At 37.1% G+C, this 18,305-nt stretch overlaps 1 protein-coding gene across 2 annotated transcripts in view; it reads left to right on the forward strand.

The window, feature by feature from the left end:
* The window catches only part of PPME1 (protein phosphatase methylesterase 1), an 89,611-nt gene that overhangs the window by 43,390 nt on the left and 27,916 nt on the right, over positions 1 to 18,305 (forward strand). For both annotated transcript variants that reach the window (XM_086678289.1, XM_025928265.2), the window contains 3 exons: positions 12,150 to 12,207; positions 12,672 to 12,723; positions 18,118 to 18,272. In XM_086678289.1, the coding sequence (XP_086534415.1) occupies positions 12,150 to 12,207; positions 12,672 to 12,723; positions 18,118 to 18,272 (265 nt within the window). The remainder of the gene's footprint in view (positions 1 to 12,149; positions 12,208 to 12,671; positions 12,724 to 18,117; positions 18,273 to 18,305) is intronic.

An 18,305-nucleotide genomic window follows, 5' to 3' on the forward strand; every position in this document is an offset into this window, starting at 1 on the left:
AAAATAATAAAGATCAAAGCAGAAATAAAAGACCTAGAGACTAAAAGAATAGAAAAAAAATCAGTCAAACCAAGAGCTGGTACTTTGAAAAGATAACAAAAATTGACAGATTCTTAACCAGACTCATCAAGAAAAAATAGGACCCAAATAGGTAAAATCAGCAATCAGAGAAGTAACAACTGATACCACAGAAATACAAAGGACTATAAGAAAATACTATGAAAAATCATATGCCAACAAACTGGACAACCTAGAAGAAATGGATAAATTTCTAGAAACATACAGTCTTCCAAAACTGGACCAGGAAGAAATAGAAAACCTGAATAGACCAATTACAAGAAATGAAATTGAGGGACACCTGGGTGGCTCAGTTGAGTGTCTGACTCTAATTTTGGCTCAGGTCATGATCTCACAGTTCATGGGTTTGAACCCCTGCCTCATGCTCAGTGTTGACAGCAGGGGGCCTGCTTGGGATTCTCTCTCCCTCTCTCTCTGCCTCTCTCCCGCTTGAGCACACTCTTGCTTTCTCTCAATAAATAAATAAACTTTAAAAAAAAAAAGAAGAAATGAAATTGAATCAGTAATCTAAAAACTACCAGCAAATAAAAGTCCAGGACCAATTGGATTCACAAGTGAATTCCACCAGACATTCAAAGAAGAGTTAATACCCATTCTCCTCAAAGAATTCCAAAAAATAGAAGACGAAGGAAAGCTTCCAAATATATTCTACAAGGCCAGCATTGTCCTGATACAAAAGTCAGACAAAGACACTACAAAAAAAAAAAGCCTGTGGACCAATAGCCGTGATGAACATAGATGCAAAAGTCCTTAAAAAAATACAAGCTTACAGCATACAGCAATAAATTAAAAGGATCATTCAGCACAATCAGGTGGGACTTATCCCTGGGATGCAGGGATGGTTCAGTATTCACAAATCAGTCAACATCATATACCACATCAACAAAACGAAGAATAAAAATCGTGACCATCTTAATAGATGCAGAGAAAGCATTTAACAAGACTAACATCTATTCATGATAAAAACTCAACAAAATGGGGTTAGAGGGAACATACCTCAACATAATAAAGACCATATATGGAAAACCCACAGCTAACATCATATTCAGTAATGAAAAACTGAAAGCTTTCTCTCTAAGATCAGGAACAAGACAAAGATTCCACTGTAACCATTTTTATTCAACATAGTAGAAGTCCTAGCCACAGCAGTCATGCAAGAAAAATAAGAGGCATCCATATTGGTAAAGAAGTTAAATGTCACTGTTTACAGATGACATACTATATATATAGAAAACTCTAAAAATTCCACTAAAAACTACAAGAAGTAATAAATGAATTCAGTAAAGTGGCAAGATACAAAATACCCAGAAATCGGTAGCATTTCTATTCACTAACAGTGAAGTTACAAAACGAGACTTTAAAAATACTATTTACAGTTAATACCAAAAAGAATAAAATACTTAATAAACTTAACCAAAGAGGTGAAAGACCTGTACTCTGAAAAATATAAAACACTAGTGAGAGAAATTGAAGATGACACAAACAAATGGAAAGATACTCCCTGCTTATGGATTGGAACAATTAATATTGTCAAAATATCCTTATTACCCAAAGCAATCTACAGATTCAGTGCAGTCACTATCAAAATACCAGCAGCATTTTTCACAAAACTAGAACAATAATACTAAAACTTGTATGGGTCTCCAGAAGACACCAAATAGCCAAAGAAATCCTGAGAAAGGTACCACAATTACAGATTTCAAGATGTGCTACAAAGCTGTAGTAGTCAAAACAGTATGATACTGGCACATAGAGTGGCACCTGGGTGGCTCAGTTGGTTAAGTGCTGGACTCCTGATACTGGCTCAGGTCATGATCTTACGGTTGTGAGATTGAGCCCTATGTTGGGCTCTGCACTGGCATGGAGCCTGCTTGGGATTCTCTCTCCCCCTCTACCCCTCCCCACTTGCTCTCTCTCTCTCAAAAAAAAAAAAAAAAATAGACACATAGATCAATGGAACAAGATAGAGACCCCACAAATAAACCTCATATATATATATATATATATATATATATATATATATATATATGTGTAAATGTCATATAGACGCTCAATCTATGATAAAGTGGGAAAGAATATACAATAGGGGAAAGAGTCTTTTCATAAATGGTGCTGGGAAAACTGGACTATTTTCTGGCACCATACATAAAAATAATCTCAAAATGGGTTAAAGACCTAAATGTGAGACCCGAAACCATAAAAAATCCTAGAAGAGAACACAGGCAGTAATTTCTCTGACCTCAGTCATAACAACATATTTTTGAGGTGGGGAGGGGCAGAGGGAGAAAGAGAATCCTAAGCAGGCTCCATGCTCAGCTCAGAGCCCAATGCAGGGCACAATCTCATGACTGTGAGATCATGACCTGATCTGAAATCAGGAGTCAGATGCTTAACCAACTGAACCACCCAGGTGTCCCTGAACATTTTTTAGGTAAGTCTCCTACATCAAGGGAAACAAAAGCAAAAATAAACTATTAGAACTACATCAAAATAAAAAAGCTTTTGGAAAGCAAAGGAAACCATCAACAAAACAAAAGGATGGTTGTCTCCTACTGAATAGAAGATATTTGCAAATGATATATCTAATAAAGGTTTAATATCCAAAAATATATAAAGAATTCCTATAACTTGACCAAAAAACAGTCCAATTAAAAAATGGGCAGAAGACCTGAATAGACATTTTTCTAATGAAGACATACAGATGGCCAATAGACATATGAAAAGATACTGAACATCACCAATGATCAGGAAAATGCAAATCTAAACCACTGTGGGGTATCACCTCACACCTGTTGCAGTCACTAAAATCAAGAAGACAGGAAACAAGGAGTATTAGGATGTGGAGAAAAGGAAACCCTCAGGCACTGTTGGTGAGAATGTAAATTGGTATAGCTACTGTGGAAAGCAGTATTGAGGTTCCTCAAAAAATTAAAAACAGAAATAACATATTATCCAAGAATTCCACTATTAAGTATTTACCTAGGGAAAACAAAAACACCGGTTCAAAAAGATACATGCACCCCTTATGTTTATTGCAGTATTATTTACAGTAGCCAAGACATGGAAGCAACCTAAGAGTCCATCAGTAGATGAATGGATAAGGAAAATGTGGTATACAAAGGAATATTACACAACCATAAGAAAGGATGAGATCTGCCATTTCAGGCAACATGGATGGACCTTGAGGGTGTTATGCTAAGTGAATTAAGTCAGACTGAGAAAGGTAAATACCATATGATACCACTCACAAATGGAGGCCAAAAAATGAATAAATAAAAAGCAGAATCAGAATTATAAATACCAAGAATAAACTGTTGGTTACCAGAGGGAAAGGGGGACAAAGGGCAAAATGGGTGAAGGGGAGAGGGAGATACAGGTCTCCAGTTATGGGATGAGTAGGTCACGGGAATAAAAAGCATAGCATAAGGTCAGCAGTCAATGATATTGTTGTAATGGGACAGATGGTGGCTATACTTATGAACATAGCATAATAACCTGTCAAATCACTAAGGTGTATACCTGAATCTGATGTGACATTATAAATCAACTACACTAAAATAAAAAAGAAAAGAAGAGTGGTCAGATAAGTTTAGTTCTTAAATAGCTGCATTTCATTGAAACATTCCAAAAGTGGGAAAGTTGTACCATTTGAGACAAGATCTGGAATGACTATTATGGATGTGCTCTGACACTTTTTCATTACTTATGAAACGTGTTGAATTTACTTTGTTCTTTTATGTTTCCTATTCTTAATTTGCCACACTAGGATATATATATCATGAGAACAGGAACATTGCCTGTCTTTTTCATACCGCAACCCCATTATGCAATTGGTGCCAGATTTTTATAAGCTATAGAAAGATTTGTTAAATAAGTGAATGGAAAAATCAATTTTATAACATTATTGTCAGCGTTTTCTGACAGGCACATAAGATTATAAATCATTGCCTTTAAGTTAAAATTGGAATTGACAGTTACTTCCTTCAAATGCATATTTTGTTGTTATCTTTTTTTTTTTTTAATATAGAGCAGTAAAGCAAACCTGACACAATCTTTGCCACTTAATTTTATTTCCAAAATACAGATTTGTTTTTGGCATTGAAGACTTTACTGCCACCATAATGTGTTAAATAACTCTAGTAAATTAGTTTTTAAGAACAAATAGCAAAGTATAGTAGAATTTCAGTCCATTATTCTCTTTTAAAGTTACTCATTTTTCTTTTCTAAAAAAATTTTTTAAGTTTATTTGAGAGACAGCATGAGTTGCGGAGAGGCAGAAAGAGAGGGAGAACAAGAATCCCAAGTAGACTCCGCAGTGTCAGCACAGATCCTGATGTGGGGCTTGAACCCACTAACTCACGAAACCTGAGCTGAAACCATGTGCTGGATGCTTAACCGACTGAGCCACCCAGACACCCCTATCCATTTTTCATTCATTAGAGTAATGGAAGTAGAAACAGAATTCATTTTCTAGGTGATTTTTTTCTTTTATTTTAAATGTCTATTTATATTTGAGAGAGAGTGCACGAGTGTGGGAGGAGCAGAGAAAGACGGAGACAGAATCTGAAGCAGGCTCCAGGCTATGAGCTGTTAGCACAGAACCTGATACAGGACTTGAACTCATGAACCATAAGATCATGACATGAGCCAAAGTTGGACGCTTAATCAACTGAGCCACCCAGACCCCCCTCTAGGTGATTATTAAAAATTTTATTTACTTAAATAATCTCTACACCCAATGTGTGGCTTGAACTCACAACCCTGAAATCAAGAGTTGCACGTTTCTATGACTAAGCCAGGTGCCCCTCTGGCTGATTTTTAAAATGTGATTTAATATACTAACAGTGTATAAATATTCTAATATAAATATACTAACAGTGTATCTGAAAAAGAACTAAATAAAATGGTCCCACCTATAATACCAAATAAATAAAACACTTAGGAATAAATTTAACCAAGGTGGTGAAATATCCGTGCACTGAAAATTATAAGACATTGATGAAAGAAATTGAAGACAAATAAATGGAAAGGTACCCCATATTCATGGATCAGAAGAATTAATATTGTTAAAATGTCCATATTACCCAAAGCCATCTACAGATTCAATGCAATACATGTCAAAATTTCAATGACATTTTCCATGGAAAAAGAAAAAGTCCTAAAATTGGAGTGGGACAACAAAAGTATTGAATAGCAAAAACAATCCTGAGAAGAAGCCATCACAATTCCTGATTTTAAATTTTATTACAAAGCTATAGTAATCAAAACAGTATGGCACTGGCATAAAAATAGACACTTAGGCCAATGGGACAGAATGAAGACCTCAGGAATAAAGCCATGCATATACAGTTAACTAATATTTGACAAGGAAGCCAAGAAGACTCCATGGAGAAAGGGTAATCTTTTCAGTAAATAGTATTGGCAAAACTGGATAACCACATACAAAATGAAATTGGACCTCTGTCTCACATCACTCACAAAAATTAACTTGAAATGAATTCAAGATTTAAATGTGAGACCTGAACCTGTAAAACTACTAAAAGAATATATAAGAAAAAAACCCCCTCGGGGCGCCTGGGTGGCGCAGTCGGTTAAGCGTCCGACTTCAGCCAGGTCACGATCCCGCGGTCCGTGAGTTCGAGCCCCGCGTCGGGCTCTGGGCTGATGGCTCAGAGCCTGGAGCCTGTTTCCGATTCTGTGTCTCCCTCTCTCTCTGCCCCTCCCCTGTTCATGCTCTGTCTCTCTCTGTCCCAAAAATAAACATTGAAAAAAAAAAATTAAAAAAAAAAAAAAAAAAGAAAAAACCCCCTAGACACTGGTCTTGGCAATGATTTTTTGGGTATAACACTAAAAGTACAAGCAACAGGGGCGCCTGGGTGGCGCAGTCGGTTAAGCGTCCGACTTCAGCCAGGTCACGATCTCGCGGTCGGTGAGTTTGAGCCCCGCGTCAGGCTCTGGGCTGATGGCTCGGAGCCTGGAGCCTGTTTCCGATTCTATGTCTCCCTCTCTCTCTACCCCTCCCCCGTTCATGCTCTGTCTCTCTCTGTCCAAAAATAAATAAACTTTGAAAAAATAAAAATAAAAAAAATAAAAGTACAAGCAACAAAAGCATAAAGAAACAAGTGGGACTACATCAAACTATCATCAAAATGAAAAGGCAACCTATGGAATGGGAGAAAATTTTTGCAAACCATCTATGTGATAAGTGGTTAATATCCAAAATGTGTAAGGAATCCATACAACGCAATAGCAAAAAAAAAAAAAAAAAAATCCAGTTGAAAAATGGGCAAAAGACTGGAGCGCCTGGGTGGATCAGTTGGTTAAACGTTCGACTTTGGCTAGGTAAGTTAAACTCACGGCCCATGAGTTCAAGCCGCACTGGGGACTGTGTGCTGACAGCTCTGAACCTAGAGCCTGCTTCACATTCTGTGTCTCCCTCTCTCTCTGCCCTTCCCCTGCTCATGCTCTCTCTCTCTCTCTGTTACTCAAAAATAAACATTAAAAAAAAATTTTTTAAACAAAAATGGGCAAAAGAATAGACACATTTCCAAAGAAGACGTGCAAATGGCCAACAGGTACATGAAAATATGTTCAGCATCACTAATCAGGAAAATACAAATCAAAACCACAATGAGATACCACCTCACTACTGTTGGAATGGCTGTTATCAAAAAGACAAGAGACAAGCGTTGGCAAGGCTGTAGACAAAAGGGAACACTTGTGCGCTGTTGGTGGGAATATAAATTGGTACAGTCACTATGGAAAACAGTATAGAATTCCTCAAAACATTAAAAATAGAATTACCATGTGAGCCAGCAATCCCACTTCTGGATGTATATCTACAGGAAATGAAAAAAACACTTTCAGAGAGGTATGTGTACTCCATGTTTGTAGTATTACTGACAATAAGCAAGATATGGAAACAACCTAAACATTCAACATAGATAAAGAAACTGATACACACGAATATTATTCAGCCATAAAAAAGAAGGAAATCCTGCCTTTTGTAACAACATGGAGAACCTTGAAGGTTTTATATTATGCTAGGTGAAATAAGAGAAAGACTAATAATACTTCATGTTCTTACTTGTATGCAGAATCTAAAAAAGTCAAATTTATAGTAATAGATATTAATATTAGTTGTCAAGGGCTGCAAGGTGGGGGAAATTGGGAGATATTTGTCAAAGGATATATAAGCTCTTGGCTATAAGATTAAGTTCTCGGGATCTAATGTACTACATTACATACTGTGTGGTATGTATATACTGTTAATTGTTTATTCTCTATTATATACTTGGAAGTTAAGAGAGTCTATCTTAAATGTTCTCACCACACATAAGAGTAAATGGTAATCGTGTGGGGGGATAGAAATCTTAACTAACCTTATTGTGATTATCATTTTGCAGTATACACATTTATCAAATCATCACATTGTACAACTTAAACTTACATGTAATATGTCAGTAATATCTCGATAAATCTGAAGAAAAAAAAGCCATCTTTACCAAGATGACAGAGGGCTACATCAAAGAGATTTATCTCCTCTCTTTCTTATTACTTTTCTATATTTTCAACACTTTTATAATGAGACTGTATTCAAGATGATATATGTAATCACTTAGAAATAAAATGAGGGGGAAGGTGACTTAAGAAATTTGACTTGTTTTGTGTTATACATTGACTGTTATATTTGTAACTTACCTTGATTCTAGTTCTGTTTTTACTACTAACCTGTTTTATGACCCTGAGCAAATAATTTCCTTTCTCTTGGCCTCAGTTTCCTCACTTATAAAATGTGAGGGTTAGGCTAGACCCATTATATTCCCAAAAGGTAAAAAATGTTGATGACATTTACTAACACTAGTTATGATGTATTGTCAAAGAATCTAGTTTATTTGAGGAAGAAGCTCTCCAATTATTCCAGGTTTGTTTAAACTTCAAAAATTGTACCTCCTCATGATATGATTTTTTTCAATATATTTTTATTTAACTGTGGTACAAGGTTGTGTATACTACTGTACCTATCTTTTTTTTTTTAATTTTTCTTGATGTTTATTTATTCTGGGAGAAGACAGAGACAGAGTGTGAGAAGGGAAGGGGCAGGGAGAGGGGGAGATACAGAATCTGAAGCAGGCTCTGGGCTCTGAGCTGTCAGCACAGAACCCAACATGGGCTCGAACTTGTGAACTGAGAGATCATGACCTGAGCCGAAGTTAGATGCCTAACCGACTGAGCCACCCAGGCACCCCATGTTGTATCTATCTTAAGTGAATATTTGGTAGATTTCATGATTTGTACTGCTTTCAGGGTTATTTCATGATCTAAATGTCACATTTGTGTGATATCCTGAGCCAAGATGCATACTTACTCATGGTCCTTATCTAGAGAATTTTCCTTCTAGAGTAGGGAAAAGATAGCCAACGAATATGGATGAGAATCATAAGTAATAGTAGAACTCAGAGGTTCATCATTTTGAGGTGTTTACTGTGTGTTTCATGAAAAGTGAGGAAGAGTTAGGACTTAAAGAGGGATTTAGGTGAAGAGAGCCATATTTTAAAGTCGGGATAGATGGCACAAAAACAGACACTCAGATCAATGGAACAGAATAGAGAACCCAGAAATGGACCTACAAGCATATAGCCAACTAATCTTTGACAAAGCAGGAAAGGATATCCAATGGACTAAAGACAGTCTCTTCAGCAAGTGGTGCTGGGAAAACTGGACAGCGACATGTGGAAGAATGAAACTAGACCACTTTTTTACACCATGCATAAAAGTAAACTCAAAATGGATGAAGGACCTGAATGTGAGACAGGAAATCATCAAAACCCTAGAGTAGAAAGCAGGAAAAAAACCTCTGACCTCAGCCACAGCAATTTCTTACTCGACACATCTCCAAGGGCAAGGGAATTAAAAGCAAAAATTATTGAGACCTTATCAAGATAAAAAGCTTCTGCACTGCAAAGGAAACAGTCAACAAAACTAAAAGGAAACTGATGGAATGGGAAAAGGTATTTGTAAATGACATATCTGATAAAAGGCTAGTATCCAAAATCTATAAAGAACTCACCAAACTCCACACCTGAAAAACAAATAATCCAGTGAAGAAATGGGCAGAAAACATGAATAGACACTTTTCTAAAGAAGACATCCAGATGGCCAACAGGCACATGCAAAGATGCTCAACGTCACTCCTCATCAGGGAAATAAAAATCAAAACCACACTCAGATACCACCTCATGCTGGTCAGAGTGGCTAAAATGAACAAATCAGGAGACTATAGATGCTGGCGAGGATGTGGAGAAACGGGAACCCTCTTGCACTGTTGGTGGGAATACAAACTGGTGTAGCCACTCTGGAAACACTGTGGAGGTTCCTCAAAAAATTAAAAATAGATCTACCCTATGACCCAGCAATAGCACTGCTAGGAATTTACCCAAGGAATACAGGAGTGCTGATGCATTAGGGGCACTTGTACCCCAGTGTTTATAGCAGCACTTTCAACAATAGCCAAATTATGGAAAGAGCCTAAATGTCCATCAACTGACAAATGGATAAAGAAGAGGTGGTTTATATATACAATGGAATACTCCTTGGCAATGAGAAAGAATGAAATCTGGCCATTTGTAGCAACATGGATGGAACTGGAGAGTATTACGATAAGTGAAATAAGTCATACAGAGAAAGACAGATACCATATGTTTTCACTCCTATGTGGATCCTGAGAAACTTAACAGAAAACCATGGGGGAGGGGAAGGGGGGAAAAAAGGTTACAGAGAGGGAGGGAGGCAAACCATAAGAGACTCTTAAATACTGAGAACAAACTGAGGGTTGATGGGAGGTGGGGGAGAGGGGAAAGTGGGTAATGGGCATTGAGGAGGGCACCTGTTGGGATGAGCACTGTGTGTTGTTTGGAAACCAATTTGACAATAAATTATATTTAATATATTAAAAAAAACCTCTTTGATATTGGCCGCAGCAACTTCTTACTCAACTCTCTGTCTCTGTCTTACTCAATGTCTCTGGAGGCAAGGGAAACAAAAGCAAGAATGAGCTATTGAGACCTCATCAAGATAAAAAGCTTCTGCACAGGAAGGAAACAATCAGCAAAACTAAAAGGCAACCGACAGAATGGGAGAAGATATTTGCAAATGACATTTCAGATAAAGGGCGAGTATCAAAAATTTATAAACAATTTACCAAACTCAACACCCAAAAAACAAATAATCCAGTCAAGAAATGGGCAAAAGACATGAATAGACACTTCTCTGAAGAAGACATCTAGATGGCCAACCGACACATGAAAAATGCTCAACATCCCTCAGCATCAAGGAAATACAAATCAAAACCACAATGAGATACCACCTCACACCTGTCAGAATGGCTAACATTAACAACTCAGGCAACAACAGATATTGGTGAGGATGCGGACAAGGAGGATCTCTTTTGCACTGCTGGTGGGAATGCAAACTGGTGCAGCCACTCTGGAAAACAGTACGGAGTTCCTCAAAAAATTGAAAATAGAACTACCGTACGACTCAGCAATTGCACTAGTAGGTATTTATCCAAGGGATACAGGTGTGCTGTTTCGAAGGGACACATGCACCCCAATGTTTATAGCAGCACTATCAACAATAGCCAAAGTATGGAAAGAGCCCAAATGTCCACTGATAGATGAATGGATAAAGAAGATGTGTGGAGTATTACTCAGCAATCAAAAAGAATGAAATCTTGCCATTTGCAACTACGTGGATGCAACTAGAGGGTTTAATGCTAAGCGAAATTAGTCAGAGAAAGACAAATATCATATGACTTCACTCATATGAGGACTTTAAGACACACAACAGATGAACGTAAGGGAAGGGAAGCAAAAATAATATAAAAACAGGGAGGGGGGCAAAACAGAAGAAACTCCTAAATATGGAGAACAAACAGAGGGTTACTGGAGGGATTGTGGGAGACGCGATGGGCTAAATGGGTAAGGGGCATTAAGGAATCTACTCCTGAAATCATTGTTACACTATATGCTAACTAACTTAGATGTAAATTAAAAAGAAGAAAATTTTTTAAAAAGTTGGGATAGAACCAAAGTATATACAAAAATGAAGAGAATCGTCAGTTTTTTAGTTTTACTTAAAATTGAAAAGTTTTGTATTTCCAGTTTGGCTCAGGTCATGATCTCAGGGTCATGGTATCGAGTCCCATGTTGGGCTTTGCACTGAGTGTGGAGCCTGCTTAAGATTCCCTCTCTCCCCCGCCCCTGCCTCCCCGTTTCCCTCTGCCCCTCTCCCTGCTCGTGTTCTCTCACTCTCTCAAATTAAAGAAAAAAAAAAAAAAAAAAGAATACCATATGATCCAATAATTCCACTACTGGGTAGTGGACTACCCAACACTAATTTGAAAAGATATATGCACCCTTGTGTTTATTGCAGCATTATTTACAATAGCCAACATATAGAAGCAACCTCAGTGTCCGTTGCTAGACAAATGGTTAAAGAAGATGTATATACAGAGAATGGAATATTACACAGCGATAAAAAAGAATGAGATTGTGACATTTACAGCAACATGGATAAACCTAGAGAGTATTATGCTAAGTGAAATAAGTCTGAGAAAGACAAATACCATATGATTTCACTTGTATGTGGAATCTAAAAAGAAAAAGAAGAAACAAAGCAGAGTCAGAGCTATAAATACAGAGAACAAACTGATGGTTTGAGAGGGGAAGCGGTCGAGGGATGGACTAAATAGGTATAGGGAAGGGGGAGATATAGGCTTCCAGCTATGGAATGAATAAGTAACAGAAATAAAAGGCACAGCATACCGTCAGTGATACTATAATAGTGATACTATAATAGTGAGCATAAGTTAATGTATGAACTTGTCAAATCACTATGTTATATACCTAAAACTAATGTAACATTATACACCAACTATACTCAAATGAGAAAAAAAAAGGCAAGTCTTCCTTTGATTATCTTGAGATTCTTGAATTGTGATAGGTATTCGTTGAACAGTTATCATTGGTAATGGGGAAAGTTTACTAAACCAGATTTTCTTTTCTTCCTAGGCGGCGATCATTAGTAGGGTTCAGTGTAGAATTGTGGCTTTAGATCTGCGAGGTCATGGTGAGTGATGTACTTAATTAGTCACTAACTCTGATAAATTTGCCAACCCCTTTGAATACTGTTAACTATTACAAGTTTCAATATGGCCACAGAATAACCTGGTCCATTCCATTTGGGCTCTTTGAGGGAAGTCTTAGTTTCCAGCTTTTACAAAAGATATTTTATAAATACACATATATGTTATTGTTTAGCTATGAAAATGTCCTTTAATGTAACCAAATTCTGATGCTGATGATGTATAAGGAATGTAAATAAATCTTTGCTAGGCTACGGGAGTTACATCTTCCTTAGGGTGCCCAATTATCAAGATGCATCTTTAACATAGAAAATCCTTGCTAAGCCCATCATACACAACCATAAAGTCTGCATTTCATTCCCAAAAGTGAGATTTTTAAAAGAGAATACTCTTGCTTTCATAATTTGTATTTTTGGGAATTTTATTTTTTTTAATATTTTCTTTTTAGGTGAAACAAAAGTCAAGAATTCTGAAGACCTGTCTGCAGAAACAATGGCAAAGTAAGTAATGTAATATTGTTTATACATCACCTAGCTTCCATTACTATTATGAATAGTAGTGTAACTATTTACTCTCCTAGTGAGACTGTTGTACAATAATTAGCATAGAGAAAATTTTATTTCTGTTGTTTTTCCCCTGTATTTGGTGTCTCCTTAGTATTTAATCCTGAAAGAAACCTCCATCTTTCTTGATATATTCAGCATTATGTCATCACATAAAGCACTTGAGAATTCTTTGAGTTACAGTTTAGTTTATGTTGTCTTTTGCAAAGTTTTCTTCTGTTGACAGAGTTGAATAGAATCTGGATATCTATTGGGAACTTATGCTTGAAAAGGGGGTTGTATACAAAAGACCCTGCCATGTAAGATGTTCTTAAGGTTTCCTGCCCACGTTCTTTATCCAACTTCCTAGAGAGACAAGAACAAGATATTAAAGAATTAATGAGGGGCACCTGGATGGCTCAGTCAGTTGAGAGTCCAACTTCGATTCAGATCATGATCTCACAGTTCATGAGTTCAAGCTCCGTGTTGGGCTCTGTGCTGACGGCTCAGGGCCTGGAGCCTGCTTTGAATTCTGTGTCTCTTTGCCCCTCCCCTGCTCGTGCTCGCTCGCTCTCTCTCTCAAAAGTAAAACACACTAAAAAATTTTTTTAAAAAGAAGAATTAGTGATACCCTGGGCCTCAAAGTACAAGATGACTATAGTATGTACAGTAGCCTCAAACATGGTCACTCATCAGATTTACCTAATAAGTGATTGAAATATAGATGATATGACCTTACCCCAGACCTACTGAATTAGTGCTTCTACCGGGGGGATCTGGACATTTATTTATATTTTGATAAAGCTCTGTAAAGAAATCTAATGCAGCCAGTCCTGTGACTGGTGTTTGGGAACCACTGACCTATATTGTAAACAGGATTCTTCTAACTACCCGGCTTTAATACATGGTCTCTCAAGTATTTGATCAACTTCAGCCAAAAATATCTTGTCCCTTCTTACTTTAGCAACTTTAATTCAAGAGTAAACTGTGTTACCTTCAGAAATGAAACTCATGTGGTCATAGTTTTATTGTTATAGCAGATACTGTTTGTGTGCTGCCAGACTTATTAAGTGTAAATTAAGCACTTATTAAGAATAAGTAATTTATTTAATTAAGTTATTTATTTTAATTATCTACATTATTAATTCTGTAGTGTACATATTATCCTTTTTTCTTGTTTTACCCAATGAGTATACTAACTCAGATTAAATGACTAACTGTATGAGGTCACACAGTTAATAGACCAGAATTGTGATCATTCAACTATGGTGCTTGGCAGAGAGAGAGAAAAATAACAATATATGGTACCATTCCATTCAATGACCATATGCTTAAGAAACCATGAGAAGGGAGCTAAGAATCTGTTCTCTCAGTTGTTCCTAATGCCTTTGTAATATGAGAACAATAAAGCCCAAGATAATCAAGTATGTTGGTGATACCTATTGAAAGATTCGTGAACAATTTTTAAGGTTTCCTGACTGTTGACAAAAAAGTGAAATCCATCATCTAAGTCGCCAGGTTGCCAAAGGGTTATGATGACTTGGATGATGTCCTACAGGAATTTGAAGAATTAATTGAGGGAGGACCTGAAGGATACATTGCCTAATAATGTATCAGTCTGAGACAATCAGGAAAGAAAAATCACAGTAATTTAAACAGGGAAAGTTTAGTATAAAGACTTATTAACTATAATAGGGGATTGGAGTAATGAAGAATTGGCTAATAAGAAATAACGAGAACAGGGGCGCCTGGGTAGCTTAGTTGGTTGAGCATCCAACTCTTGATTTCTGCTCAGGTCATGACCTTAGGGTTGTGGGATCAAGCTCCACATCTGCATCTGGCTCTGCACTGAGCATGGAGCCTGCTTAAGATTCTCTCTCCCCACCTCTGTCTCTGCTCTCATGCTGGCTCTCTTAAAAAAAAAAAAAAAAAAAAAAAAAAAGTAGTAAAGAGAACACTGAAGAATATACGTTTAATTAACTTGATTGTGGGAGTCATTTCACAATATACTCATATATCAAATCATCACGTTGTACACTTTAAATATATTATAATTTTATCGGTTATACCTCAGTAAAGCTGGAATACTTTTCAAGAAAAAGGAAGAATAGCAGATATAAGAAGCAGAGAACTATCACCTTGGGCTGACAGAGAACACTAATGGAAAAGGTTGAGATTTAGACCCTGTTGTAGAGGGCAGGACTGTGGCTTACTAAAGACAGAGAAGTCATTTGGATGCCACTTTGGCAGAACTGGCCAGATACCTGCCCTCTAGGGTGCAGGGGAAGCTGTTCACAGGGAGGTATCTCACCAGAGGCACTCTGCAACAAAAATACCGGGAATGGTTCCAAAGATCTGCTATATAACATGGTGCCTATACTTAATAATGACATAATCGTGTACTTAAAAAGTTTGTTAGAAGGGTAAATATCATGTTAAGTGTTCTTATCTCGTGCACACACACACACACACACACACACACACACACAAACACAGCCACACACACAAACACACCCACACACAAAGGAACTTTTGGAAGTGTTTATTACCTTAATCATAGTGACGGTAACACAAGTGTATACATATATCCCAACTTACCAAATTATATACATTAATTATTTGCCATTTTTATGTACCAATTTTATCTTAATAAGACTAGGGAAAAATTGGGCCTGGGGGGATGGTGTGCCAGAGAAGCCACCTGTGCTGCAGGATTTGGGCACTGGGGAAGCTGTGTGTGCTATATAGTGCTTACCATGCTACGTGAACTAGGAGCAAAACCTAGTTTCTGCAGTGTCTCTCCTGCACCCTCTACTGATAAAGCTTAACATTATGCCAGCTGGAAAGGAAAAATATTTAAAGGCCTCAGATCCAATTTTGGAGAACATGCAAGGAAGGATGAATTGGAGCTGAGAGTTGCCAGTTGATAACTGGCAAGAAAGGTAAAAAGAAAATAGATGACTAAAACCATCCAGCATAGTTGAAGATGATTACCAAGAACCAGAAGAGCTAATAAGTTAGATTATTGTTGAAATAGTCAAAGCAATAAAACATTTATATGATTTCTGAATTCAATCACTCTGAAACAAAAATCTCAAAATGGGTATATTTAATGGACAATTAATGTAATTTTCAAGTAGTACTGACCGCATGATTTTTCCCTTGTGTATCAACTTCGGAATCTCAACCGTACATAAAATGTAATTCCCCTGAAAGTATAAGAACCAAGAATTGGTTCAGGTTGCTCTGATACTTTTTCTTTTATGTCTGTTGCTTCTCAGGAAATGAACCCATTATTGATAAGTATGATAGAATCTCCTTTTAAAGCATCTACCTAAATTGTGGCATATCTAGTTACAGCTAGTTTTGTAGATAACATCTGCTTCTTCATCTTTGTTTTATTTTTCTGGAACTTCAGAACATGTCTCAAGGCACTAATCTTGGTAGTTTGGCTAACTTCAATAAGAATAAATTTCTCCTTGTAGTAGATGATCAGTAACCACCTTTTACCTGGATGAAATACACTTTTGCTAAGCTTAGATGCAGTATGGAGTTGCTTTGTTTCAGACCTTGTCCACCTTCATCACAGAACCCCTGCAACTAGGTTACTGAGTATTTTAGGGAGACCTGGACTTAGATAATCTTCTGTAGCATCCGTTTATTTTATTATAGTTGTTACCAACCAAAAGTTTTAACTTTAACTCCAAAGGAATATTTTTAAACTATTTTTTTTCACTTATAAAGTTGGGGGCCTCCTTGTATGCCATTCAGATTATCTGCAGGTGCTACAGTTACCCTATTCACATCTGTTTTATGAGATTAAAAAAAAATTTTTTTAATGTTTATTCATTTTTGAGAGACACAGAGTACAAGCAGAGGAAGGCAGAGAGAGAGGGAGACACAGAATCTGAAGCAGGCTCCAGGCTCCGAGCTGTCAGCACGGAGCCTGATGCGGGGCTCGAACCATGAACTGAGAGATCATGACCAGAGCCTAAGTCGGACGCTTAACTGACTGAGCCACCCAGGTGCCCTGTTTTATGAGATTTTTAAGATTAATTTCTTCTGAGGGGCACCTGGGTGGTTCAGTCAGTTAGGCATCTGACTCTTGGCTTCTCCTCAGGTCATGATCTCACAGTTTCATGAGTTTGAGCCCTGTGTTGGGCTCTGTGCTGGTGGTGTGGAGCCTGCTTGGGATTTCTGTCTCTGCCCCTTCCCAACTCATGCTGTCTCTATCTCTCTCAAAATAAATAAATAAACTTTAACAAAAAGATTAATTCATAGCATTTACTTTTTCCATTCTAAATACTTTGGAGATCATATTCGGAAGGCTGTGTTTCCTATATCCACATCTGCTCTATTTGGCTAACACTGTATGGGTGCTTGAGGTATATAATAACACCCAGCAACACAAAACTGTCTTTTGAAGTTAACTGACTCAGCCACTCCCAGAAGACAGTAGAGCCAGTGGTCTCTGAAAACATACCATACCTACCTATTGCTGTAGCAAAGAGGGCCTATATGCAAATTAAACCCAGATTCCTACTTCAGTTCTCATTTTCAGAGCTTTAAGGTTTGACTTTGTTAACCGATCCACTCAATTAAAAACGAAGACAGAAGTCAATAAAAATTAGCTCTGAACATCTTTCTAGTTTCTCAGAACATTGTACTTACATTTATGTTCATATTTCAAGCAACTTACTTGACAAATCATAAGTAACAATTAACCTTTGGATAGCATTTATACTTTTCAAAGTAGTTTTCATTCACTGTTTCAGTTAATCTCGAATAGTAAATTATGTGTGTGTGTGTATGTATATATATATATATATATATATATATATATATATATACACACATATATATTTAGTAAATCATATTCTTATCTCCATCTTATAGATATAACTGCCTGAGAGATTAAATAACTAATTCAAGTCCACATAATAAAAAATAAAGTAGGGCTGCAATTCATCTTGTGACTCTAAACTTTACTACGTTAGAATGCTTAATAAAATTGTTTTCTGTTTTATAGTTGGGGAAATTTAGGCATAGAGCACTTAAATTATTTGTCCAGAGTTTCAAGCTTACATTTAAAATAAAGGTATATGAAAATCAGAAAACTTGGGTTCTTGGTCCTGTTTATTAGAAGAGCTAAATGTGTGGCTACATGAATAGATACGGGGGGTGGGGGCGGGGGCATGCTAAGAGATTGACATAGGTATATTTTCAAGATGGCCCAGTAGACCTTTACAGTCTTAGCACTGTTAGTTGCAGACTAAACAAAGGAATTAGGAAAGGAAATGATTTTTAGTGTTGTCAGAGAGCATTCCCAGCTTTGTTTCCTTCTCTTTGCAGGGATGTTGGCAATGTGGTTGAAGCCATGTATGGGGACCTCCCTCCTCCAATTATGCTGATTGGACATAGTATGGGTGGAGCTATTGCAGTCCACACAGCATCATCTAACCTAGTGCCAAGCCTCCTGGGTCTCTGTATGATCGATGTTGTAGAAGGTAAGTTTTCTTAGTACTGACTAAATCAAAATC

Source organism: Puma concolor, chromosome D1 (genome assembly GCF_028749965.1).
Source record: "Puma concolor isolate L17-30 chromosome D1, mPumCon1.1.hap2, whole genome shotgun sequence".
Lineage (NCBI taxonomy): Eukaryota > Metazoa > Chordata > Mammalia > Carnivora > Felidae > Puma > Puma concolor.